The sequence below is a fragment of the Myotis lucifugus genome, unplaced genomic scaffold (assembly GCF_000147115.1).
Source record: "Myotis lucifugus unplaced genomic scaffold, Myoluc2.0 scaffold_480, whole genome shotgun sequence".
Taxonomy (NCBI): domain Eukaryota; kingdom Metazoa; phylum Chordata; class Mammalia; order Chiroptera; family Vespertilionidae; genus Myotis; species Myotis lucifugus.
In genome coordinates this window covers 328,967-340,626 of record NW_005871528.1, presented here as the reverse complement: position 1 = coordinate 340,626, position 11,660 = coordinate 328,967, and the positions used below count along the sequence as shown (strand labels likewise).

Here is an 11,660-nt window from a genome sequence, read left to right as displayed (position 1 = left end):
CCCTGACTGCGCAGACGCGGCTCCTGTGGCCCGAGGCACAGTGATCCCTGCCTCTACACTCACATATTTTCACCAGACATTCATTCAGAGTTTAAACAATCCATTCAATTCCTAACAACTTCCCAACTCCTGAGGGAGCTCTACAGCCTCCCCCAATCTCCTTGAAATGATCAATCACAATACCCAAAGGAGCAGTCTGAGTCCGTCCCATAACATCCGTCCAGTAAGTCCACAGAAAACAGAAAAACACAGACACAGACAAACAGGGCCCCAAAGAACAGCCTTCTAACTCCATGGAAGCAACTAGACGATGGTGTTACGCCAAACCGGCGGGAGCGACCCGCCTCATCTCAAATCCGCGAGAGGAAACCACATCCCTCGTGAGGAGAATACACATTCCTCAAATCCGTGAGGAGAATATACATTCCTCAAATCCATGAGGAGAATACACATTCCTCAAATCCGTGAGGAGAATACACATTCCTCGTGGGGAGCAGAACGTCTTCTAACTCTCCCCCGCCTGTGGTCTTTCACGGCGTGTCCGCCTGGACCCCTCAGGCACAGATTCCAGAAGTGAGCTCACACAGGACAGAATACACAACACACAGACACTTACCGCGGCCAAGCAGACTCTATGGATTGAGGATCCCTACATGGTCTTGGGAATCCCGGACAAGCCTCCAATTGTTATACCCAGATTTCAAGATCCCCAAGAAACCACATCAGGGAGCCAGCCAGTCCGATGCAAAAGCATAAGAGTCTGTATTTCAAGCTAGCTTGAGCTCCCCGTCCACCAGACTCACTGACACAACGGCAAGACAGGTGGCCAAGAGAGAGACAGAACCTCGCATAGAGATGGGTTTTATGGGGGGGGGGGAGGTTGGAGTAAGGGGAGGAGAAAGGACTGTGCTCTGCCGATTGGCCAGGCGCAAGTCGGTGTCTTGTTCCTGGGTGTGGCTAGCAGAGTCTTAGACTTCCGGGAAGAAGCTCCTTGCCAAGCACGTGGCCAAGGTAAGATGGAGGATGTAGCCCTTAGCTTGGGGCAAGATGGAGGGCCTAGCCCTCGCCCTTTCAGGCATCACTGACTCCACCGGAGACTCTGCTAATTTTATCTACTTTGGAGAAAGCTCCAGACGAGTGAGGAAGACACCCCTAATGAAACAAGCCCCCTGTCCACCACTCCTGACTCTGTGTCCCAGGAGAGGTGTGGGGGTGGGGGAGGGGGGAGAGCCAGATGTCTGCCCTGAAGCTCTGTGGACACCTTGTCTCCCCCAAGCCTCAGGTTCCCCACTCTGGAGCATTGCTCTACTGGCGGGGAGGCCATGCTGCCCGAAGAGCAAGAGAAGTGGAGACAACGGACAGGCCTTCTGGTCCACCAGCTCTATGGACAGTCGGAAACGGTATGTGGACGGGTCCCTCTGGGCCACCCAGCTCAGCAGAGGAGCTGAATCTGTCAGAGTGTGTACACAGGCCCCACGGTGCCCACAGCCCTTCCTCCCCTCCTGCTCGTGCCCCACAATCAAACGTGTGTGCTGCCCTCATACACACCCAGGGATGAGCTTCCAGGGCCAGCTCCTGCCTGGCCCTGTGGCTGCTGCTCTAGGGAGGGAGGGTGACGTTGGCAGGACTCGCAGGCGCCGTCTCCGTCAGGCAGGAGGTACCTCCATTGCCATCACTCCTCCTGGCTCCCCTGATCCGAGGGACGCAGCCCCTGTCCTCAGATGCCTTTGGAAGGTTTTGTCCCTAATAGTTATCAGCAAACTGAGGTCTTGACAAGTCAAACACTGTGTGTGAATTGTCTCTCTGCAAACTGATTTGTGGCCAATCAGCCTAGAACTGCAGAGCCGCCCTCTGCTGGCCAGAGGCATCACACACACACACACACACACACACACACATACACACACTGTTACCCTCAAGGCGATCACTGAGCACACAGTGGGCAGGCCGTGCAGTCTGCTGTGCTGACATCTTCAACCCCCTGATGCTGACACAGCCACTCTCCCCGCCTCCCACTATCCCCTCAGATCACAGAGTCACCCCCTCTCAGGACCTGTAGGGCAGGCTCTTTTGGTCCTAATTCACTTATTTGTCTGATGGTGTGTTGTTGTTTTTTTGAAAAAATGTTTTATTTTAGTCAGTTAAGTGGTACGCTTCCAGGCCTGAGAAATGTGAGGGCTCGAGGCCTGACCTTGCATGGCTGCCAGTTCACTTTTGGACAAAGAGAAGCACATGCTACACCCATAACCCCAGTCCCTTGGCGTCAACTGCTTGACGCCACAGAATACTCCCTCCTCGCTGCCCGGAGCCTCATTTCCCAGAGCACTTGCAACCCGCTCGCTCACCTGTGGGCGATTCCGTGTCCTGAAGTGTGAGCAGCAGCTTGGAGAGGGAGGCCTTCCTCTCCCAGGAGCTCAGGTGTCAGTTCCTCTGAGCATCGCCCATGGCAGCTTCACGCCCATAGGCATAGGTGGGCCCTGCCAGAAGCTCCACTTCCCCACCTCTAAAATGGGAACAGAATGCCGACCCAGGGTGGTGGTGAGGACAGGGGCAGGGGTGTGCTGGTCCCCGGGCTGTGCTCAGCCTGCACATCCCCCAGGGCCGGCCTGCTGTCCTCACTGATGTGGGGGGTCGTGCACCAGGTGTCAGGGGTGCAGAGCCCAAGGGGCCGTGTCCATGCTCAGACGCTTGTTTTCTATGGAGGGAAACACCCGCAAAAGTCAGTATAATGCCCTGTTGGCGACAACAGAAATGGGGGGAAAGTACCACCGAAGGAGGATCGCCCAGGCCTTCTCCTGGGGCCTGAGTCTGGCTGTTTGACCTGAGGAGCCAGGTGAGCTCATGGGTGCGGCCTGTGCAGCTTCCCGCCCCGCAGGCTCTGAGAGGGGGTGCAGGCCCGGCCCCTCTGACAGAGGAGACCAGGGCATCACCTCATCTTCTGACTGTGAAGGCTTTGCTCTAGGACAGATGGTAGCTTCAGAGAACCAGGAAGGAGGCAGAGGTCACCAGGAGGGCAATGGGGTGGGAGTGGTGACAGAGGAGCAACCTAAGTGATTTCAGCGCAGCCCCGAGGGCAGATGGGGCAGGGATCCTGTCAGCTTCAGTCTTGAGTAAGTGTTGGTCAAATGGACACAAGCCTGGCGTGCAGTGGGCACTCCCCCGCCCACAACCCGCCCACAGCCCCGAGCTCAGCCCTTGGCTCCTTTCTTGGCCTCCCCGACAGGATCCTGTGGCCCAGGATGCAGAGCTTCCAGCTCCCCACAGGCTCTTTGAGCAGTGACCTATGACCCCTGCGAGCAGGTGTGCTGTGTATGGTTCTTGCTGCTCTGTGATCTGCCTGGACCCTTTGACAACTGGTATTCTCTTCCTTTTGTGCACAGGGATTGACTTGCGGCACTCCCCGGGGATCACAGGTCAAGCCCGGCTCCATGGGGAAAGCCATCCCACCCTTCGATGTCCAGGTTTGTTGCTAAAGGCGGGGCCAGGGAGCACTGAGGGCTCAGTTGGGATCAGAACCCGTGTGACACCAGGCGGCAGAAGCAGCCGTGCCCCCTGCCCGAGGTGTCCTTCCTCCTCTCCTCCTAGTTCCCTCTGATTTCCTGTGAGGTTTCAGTACTGTGGGCCTCAGTGCAGCTCACAGTGCCAGCCGAGGCCGCACACACAGCCGTGGCACACGGGACCTGGAGGAGCGCCGGCAGCTCTGTCCACCCGCCGGGGCTTTTAGCTTGTCCTGACCCTGTTTTGTAGCTTGAAGACACATGCGACGTCCACGTACCAGGAAACAAACACACCCATGACTTGCTGATTTCAAAGACTTGACAGCTTCGTCCTGTTTCTGCCAGGGATCTCCCCGTGGTCCCCCCTGGTGTCACACGCATAAGCCAGGCAGAGCTTGGGTGGGCAGGATGCTGGGAGCCCTGCAGGGGGACTCACAGACCTCTTGCTCCAGGTCATCGACGACAAGGGCAACATCCTGCCGCCCAACACTGAGGGCAACCTTGGCATCAGGATCAAGCCCACCAAGCCCATCGGCCTGTTCATGTTGTATGAGGTGAGGGCGCCCCGCCTGACACTCCCTGTCCCTGGCACCCCTGCAGCGATAAGGGAGGGGACTCAACTCTGTACCTTGAGACTCCTCCCATCTCCGTTATGTGCTCCAGTTCAGTGAAGCCAGGTCCAGTTCCTGCAAAGCTCACAGCCTTTCCCCTCCTAACCCATGTGGCACTGATGGTGTAGAGAAGCCTGGCTTCGGGATCATCGGACTTGGGGCTGATGATTAAGAATGCGGCTTCGGCTGGGTTCACATCCTACCATCCAGTTTACCAACAGGGTGGGAACAAACCTAGTCACTGTTCTGAGCCTCCTGAGGCCTCCCCTCCTCCACTTCTCAGAGAAACCACCTGCAGACCATAGGAGTCATGCGTTTCCCCAAGTCAAATAAATGGCAGATCTAAGATTCAAAGCCATGTCTTTCAGCCCCAAAGCCTAATGGGAAATCCAGGGATTACAGAACCTGTGATGGGCTCTAAGGAAACTGCCCAGATATCCCCTAGCCCTCCCAGAGGAGTAGAGGCCACTAAGAGGATATCCTCATTTTTTAAGATGGGCCATGGAAGGGTGGGCACACCTGAAATTGATCTCAGATTCCACCTCCTTTCTCCAAAAGAACAGCCACCAGAGGTTCTCTCTCCTGGTTTCACTGTTGTCATCACTCTGCCCTCTAGGGGGCATTGCTCCTCACACTATCAATCAACAATAAAAAACACTGGCTAAACCATTCATCATTTTTTTTTTTTATCTTTTCAAAGAGCCAGCTCTTGGTTTCTTTAATTTTTTGTATTTTTAATGTTATCTATGTTATTTATTTCTGCTCTAATCTTTATTATCTCCCTTTTTGTACTTACTCTGGGTTTTTCTTGATCTCTTTCTAGTTCTTTAAGTTGAAGGGTTAAATAGTTTATTGGTAATTTTTCTTGATTTTTTGAGGTATGCCTGTAGTGCTATGAATTTCCCTCACTGCTTTTGCTGTGTCCCAGAGATTTTGGGTTGTTGTGTGTTCATTTTCATTTGTTTCCAGGAAGTTTTTTAAAATTTATTTCCTAACTAGAGACCCGGTGCACAAAATTTATGCATGGGGGTGGGGGATGGTTCCCTCAGCCCAGCCTGCACCCTCCCCAATCTGGGATCCCTTGGGGGATGTCCGACTGCAGGTTTAGGCCCCATCCTGGGAATTGGGCCTAAACCTGCAGTTGGACATCCCTCTCACAATCTTGGACCACAGGTTCCTAATCGCTCACCTGCCTGCCTGCCTGGTCACCCCTAACTGCCCCCATCCACTGGCCTGATTGCCCCTCACTGCCTCTGCATGCCAGCCTGCTTGCCCCTAACTGCCCCCTGCTGCCAGCCAGGTTGTCCCCAATTGCCATCTCCCTTCCAGCCTGGTTGTTCCTAACTGTCCCCCTTCACCAGCCTGGTCACCACTTACTGCACCCTCTGCCGGCCTGGTTGCCCCTAACTGCCTCCCCTGCCAGCCTAATCACCCCCAACTGCCCCCCCACCTTGCTGGCCTGGTTGTCCCCAACTGCCTCCCCTGTCGGCCTGGTCGCCCCACATGGCCTGCTTGTTCAGTCATTTGGTCATCCTCACTAACCCCCCTGCCGGCCTGGTTGTAGGCAGCCATCTTGTGAGGGTGTGAGGGTTAATTTACATATTACCTCTTTATTATATAGGATTTCATTGGTAACCCATTCTTTGCTTAATAACATGCTATTTAGCCTTCATGTATTTGAATGTTGTTGGGGGGCTTTTACTGTAGTAGATTTCTAATTTCATTCCACTGTGATCTGAGAAGATGCTTGATATGAGTTCTATCTTCTTGAAGTTGTAGAGACTTGTTTTGTGTCCTAACATCTGGTCTATCTTTGTGAATGATCCATTTGCACTTGAGTAGAATGTATATTCTGCTGCTTTTCGGTGAAATGTTCTATAAATGTCAATTAAATCCACCTGATCCAGTGTGTCCTTCAGAGTCACTGTTTCCTTGTCACGTTTTTGTCTGGAAGATCCATCCAGTGAAGTCAGCAGGGTGTTAAAGTCCCCTGCTATGACTGTATTGTTGTCAATCTCTTTGTTAAAGCCCTCTAGCAGTTTTTAAAATATATTTAGGTGCTCCTATATTGGGTGTGTATATGTTTACCAGGGTTCTATCCTCTTGTTGGATCCATCCCTATAGTATTATGTAGTGATCTTTGTTGTCTTTTGTGATGGCCTTAATTTTGAAGTCTATTTTGCCAGATATGAATATTGCTACTCAGTATTGCTACTCCCACTTTTTCTTTTTACCCTTTCCATTTGCATGGAAAACTTTTTCTCCATTCCTTCACTCTCATCCTGTGTATGTCTTTTGTTCTGAGGTGGGAATCTTATAGACAGTATATAATTGGCTCATATTTTTGTATCCATTCAGTTATCCTATCCCTTTTGATTGGACCATTTAATCCATTTACATTTAGGGTTATTGATAGATAATTATTTATTGCCAGTTTAATTCTCTATGTGTAGGTTTCTCTCTGTTTCTCCTCATTACAGCAGTGCCTATCGCATTTCTTGTAATGCTGGCGTGGTGGTTATGTATTCCTTTGTCCTTTTTTTTTTTTTTTTTTTTTTTTTTTTGTCTGGGAAGCTCTTCATTTGACCATCTATTTTGAATGATATCCTTGCTAGGTATAGTGATCTTGGTCTCAGATCCTTGCTTTCCATTACCTTGAGTACTTCATGCTATTCCCTTCTGGCCTATAGATTTTAATGAGAAGTCAGGTGTCAGCTTTATGGGAACTCCTTTGTAGGTAACAGTTTGCTTTTCTTTTGCTGCCTTTAAGATTCTCTCTTGGTTTTTAACTTTTGGCATTTTAATTATGATATGTTGGGGCATGGGCCTGTTTGGGTTCTTCTTGCTTGGGGTTCTCTGTGCCTCCTGAACTTGTGTGACTTTTTCCTCTACCAGGTTAGAGATGTTTTCTGCCATTATTTCATCAAACATTGACCGGGTAGATCCTGCACGCCCCCTACTAGGGACTAAGCCCACAACCTGGGCATGTGCCCTGACCAGGAAGTGAACTAGCAACCTTTCGGTACATGGGATGATGCTCAACCAACTGAGCCACACTTGTCAGGGCCACAAGCTTTCTTTGAAGATGAGATGAGATGAGATAGCACTTGGGGAAGAAAATTCATTTAGCAAATGTTTATTGACATCTTTCATCTATTCAGCTACTGTGTTATATTAATATCAATTGTCAGTGTGTTTTGTGCATTATTTGACAAATAATGCAGTAGCATTCATTGAGTGTTTGCATGTAAAGCAAATAGACTCAGAGAGATTACAAAAGTTGCACAGGTGCCTGGTGGCATGAGAAGCAGAATTCAAAACCAGGTCTGAGCCCCAGGTTGCAGCTCAACATCTCTAATCTCACAGCCTTTAACAAGAGTGCCGTTCTCTTTGCAGAATGACCCAGTGAAGACAGCCAAAGTGGAGTGTGGGGACTTTTACAACACTGGGGACAAAGCAACTATTGACGAAGAGGGCTACATCTGGTTCCTGGGGAGGGACGATGACATCATCAACGCCTCTGGGTAGGTGTGGCTGAGCTGGGGCCTGGCAGCTCTAGGTTGCTTCACCATTCCTCCATGCACTGGGGATGGGCCCTCAGCCTATTCCTGATGCAGCCATGTCTACAGGGCCCTGGCCGGGGGTATCTGTGCATCTCCCCCAACATCAAAATCAAGTTCAAGAAGGCCTGGAAGTGCAACCACAGTAGATACTGTGCAATTTAAAGAGGGGATATAGGACTGGGAAGGGAGACTTATTTGAGCCCTTATTTGTCCCCATTGGTTGGGGGAAATTATTCCCTGTGTTCCTCTAATTAATGGGACACATGTCACAGAACAACAACAATAGCAGCTAAGCTTATGGAGTACTTACTGTGTGAAAGTACACTCCCCTGTGCTTTGCTTAACCCAGTAGATGCCATTATTGTGCCTATTTTACAGATGAGGACACTGAGTCACTGACCAGTGAACTAAGTTGCTGAAAGTTTCCATGGTACTGCAGGGTGAAGCCCAGATCTGAACCGACGTAGTGTGGCCCCCAATCTATTGTTCCTTCCGCTTAGGTGATGTAGGGAGAAAAAGTGACACAAGTAACAACTTCCCTTGGATGCATCAGGGAAATTAAGTTGCTTTACTTTTTAAATCTCTAAATGAGATGCTGATGTAGTGGGACAGAATTTCCCTAAACTTTAAGACCAAGTCTGAGGCTCCCAAGAGTACAGTAAGAGTCCTGTTGGGCAGCTCCTGGTGCCACGCCCACAGCCCAGGAGGACAGCCTTCCACCCCCACCCACCCTCCAGAGGCAGTGAGGGGAGACCTGGGAGCATCTGAGCCTGGAATGCCCAGGTCTTCACATCCTGGTCCCACTGCAGCGCCTTTTCACAGGCCTCTGGCTCTCGTGAAGGTTGCCCTCTGTGCCCAGGGGAGCTGTGACTCCCAAACATGGGATTGGAGGGCCTGGGTCACTGCAGCCCTGGCATCTGCTCAGACCTAGAGCAGGAACCCTTGGTCCCGCAGGTACCGCATTGGGCCGGCAGAGGTGGAGAACGCCCTGGCTGAGCATCCGGCGGTGGCTGAGTCAGCTGTGGTGAGCAGCCCGGACCCGATCCGAGGGCAGGTGAGGAGCAGGACAGAAGGTCATGGGGTCTGCATGTGGTCACTGGAAGGCTGGTGCAGTTGAACCTTCCAGAGCAGTTGGTGTGCGTGGCGCACTTACACCGTGTGGGCAGCAGGAGGCACTGTGGCATCATCCGTGACATCCTGACTAGATACTGGGTGAGCTGGCTCATTTAACCCTCACCACAACCTATTGAGTTAGAAACTTTTCCTTATTATACCTTTTAATAGAAAAAGAGACAGCGTACAGAAGTTCAATAACTTGCCCGGATTGCATTGTGCTGGAGCCAGGATGGAAATCTGAGCACTCTGTTTCCAATGCATTCAGTGGATTTATTGAGCACCTACTATATACACGGCCCTGTGAAATTAAATGGGGACATAAATCCTATCTAATAAAACATGGTAATTAGCCGTACCTCCGCTACCCTTCCCATTGGCTAATCAGGGCGATATGCAAATTAACTGCCAGCCAAGATGGCGGCCGGCAGCCAGGCAGCTAGAAGCGAACATGAGGCTTGCTTGCTTCAGTGATGGAGGACTCCAACGTTCCCCGCCTGCTGCTGCCGGCCTCTGAGCTTGCAGTTTGAAACATTGTTACAAATATAGAAGGTAAACAAAATCCCAGAAACCTGCTTTCAGCCAGCCAGGGCCTCAGAGCTGGAGTTGAAACAGTGTTTCGATTATAGAACCCAAACAAACCAGATGCCTGCTTTAAGCTGCCGAGGTCTAAGAGCTGGAGCCAAGCCTCCGAGATAAAGCTGGCCCAGAAAAAAAAAAAAAAAAAAAGGAGCGGTTGGGAGCTTTAGTCACCCGCCAGCCTGAAAACAGCCCTCAGCCCCTCACCCAGGCTGGCCAGGCACCCCAGTGGGGACCCCCACCCTGATCCAGGACACCCTTCAGGGCAAACCAGCCGGCCCCCACCCGTGCACCAGGCCTCTATCCTATATAATAATATGCCTCCCAGCACCAGGATCAACGTGACAGGGGGCAGCGACCAGACCCCCTGATCCCCCTGTGGCTCTGTGTGTGACAGGGGGCGGGGCTACAACCTCCCTATCCGCCCTGCTCTGTTTGTGACAGGGGAAGGCGCCCCAACCCCCACCCCCCACGGGCCCTGCTCTGTGTGTGACGGGGTAGAGCCATAACCTCCCCATTGGCCCTGCCCTGAGTGTGACAGGGTGCGGCGCCCCAACCCCCTGATCGGCGCTGCTCTGTGGGTGATAGAGGGCGGTGCCCCACCCCTCCCCCATGGGCCCTGCTCTGTGCGTGACAAGGGGGAGCTCCCAACCCCCCTGATGGGCCCTGCTCTGTGCATGAGGGGGGCGGGGGGGGAGCTTCCCAACCCCCTGATTGGCCCTGCTCTGTGTGTGACAAGGGGGAGCTCCCCAACCCCCTGATCCACCCTGCTCTGTGCGTGACAGGGGGTGGCGCCGCAACCTCCCCATCGACCCTGCCTTGAGTGTGACAGGGGGCGGTGCCCCAACCCCCCAATCAGCCCTATCCTGAGCTTGACTGAGGGTGGCATCACAACCTCCCGATCCGCCCTGCTCTGTGCATGACAGGGGGCGGCGCCCCAACTCCCCAATCGGCCCTGCTCTGAGCCCGACCAGGGGCTGCACCTAGGGATTGGGCTTGCCCTCTGCCACCCGGGATCAGGCCTAAGCCAGCAGGTCATTATCTCCCCAGGGGTCCCAGACTGCAAGAGGGCACAGGCTGGGCTGAGGGACCCCCTCTCCCCCCGAGTGCACAAATTTTTGTGCACCGGGCCTCTAGTAACAATATAAAAGCAGTAAGTTCAGCCCAGCCTGTGTGGCTCAGAGGTTGAGTGTCGACCCAGGAACCAGGTTTGATTCCCAGTCAGGACACATGCCAGGTTGCGGGCCAGATCCCCAGCAGGGGGCCTGCAGGAGGAAGCAGGGTGATGATTCTCTCTCATCATTGATGCTTCTATCTCTCCCCCTCCTTTCCTCTCTGAAATCAATAAAAACGTATTTTTTTAAAAAAAGGATCAACAACTACTTAAAAAATGAAAACAATAAGATCAATAAATTACCAACAATTATTAAAAGCCCCCAAGGTTCCAGGCACAGAACTGTACATACATTAGTGGTAAAAATGATGATGAAAACAATTATGCTGGGGAGAATAATAAAGTTACACTGGGTGCATGTTTTATGTGAATGATCTCATGGAATCTGAACATAAGACCTTCATGTTCAGCTCCATGGGATGAACCTGTACTCTGCGCATGTCACAGAGAAGGAATTTGAGGTTAAGTGATTTTGCAAGAGAAAGAGGAGAAATTGGAAGTATTTGGGTTTGAACCTGGCCTTGTCCTTTTCCAAAGGTTCAGGTGTCAGCTTGCTTTGCCATTCGCTGCATTAACACTTACTTTTAAACCAGGCAACTGGGTGGCACTCACCCTGAGGCCGGGCTCTGGTTCTGCGTTGCAGGTGGTGAAGGCCTTCATTGTCCTGACCCCACAGTTTCTGTCCCATGACCCGGACCAGCTCGCCAAGGAGCTGCAGGAGCACGTGAAGGCAGTGACAGCCCCGTACAAGTACCCGAGGAAGGTGAGTGGGGCCAATGCTCGAGCCCTTCCTTGCTCTGCTGCCCCAAGTCTGGTCAGGTGGCCGGGAGACAGTGTAACCGCACATAGAACGAGCATTTTTCTCTGCAGAAGAAGCAATTCAGCTTAGGGGTGGATGCAGCCAACTGAATGGGATGGAACCTCTATTCTAGGTTGGAAACACCAAAACATGCTGCACATTACCCTGAGGGCAAAAAAAAATCAGACCAGTGCCCAAAGCTATCCAAGGAGGCTATTTAACATCCTTCAAAATTTGAAAAAGACATCCAAATCAGCCTCTTTCTAACTATTCCTAAGCATGATTCATACTAAGAAATACATTTGATACTGCCACTCAATACTT

General features: G+C 51.8%; 1 protein-coding gene across 1 annotated transcript in view; it reads left to right on the top strand.

Annotated features, from left to right (window-relative positions):
• The window catches only part of LOC102421623 (acyl-coenzyme A synthetase ACSM1, mitochondrial-like), a 36,282-nt gene extending 24,836 nt beyond the window's left edge, over window positions 1-11,446 (top strand). Inside the window, exons 7-13 of the mRNA XM_023744645.1 lie at window positions 1,277-1,400; window positions 3,381-3,461; window positions 3,950-4,051; window positions 7,505-7,632; window positions 8,626-8,725; window positions 11,181-11,300; window positions 11,408-11,446. Of these exons, the coding sequence (XP_023600413.1) occupies window positions 1,277-1,400; window positions 3,381-3,461; window positions 3,950-4,051; window positions 7,505-7,632; window positions 8,626-8,725; window positions 11,181-11,300; window positions 11,408-11,446 (694 nt within the window). The remainder of the gene's footprint in view (window positions 1-1,276; window positions 1,401-3,380; window positions 3,462-3,949; window positions 4,052-7,504; window positions 7,633-8,625; window positions 8,726-11,180; window positions 11,301-11,407) is intronic.
• The last annotated feature ends 214 nt before the right edge of the window (window positions 11,447-11,660 follow it).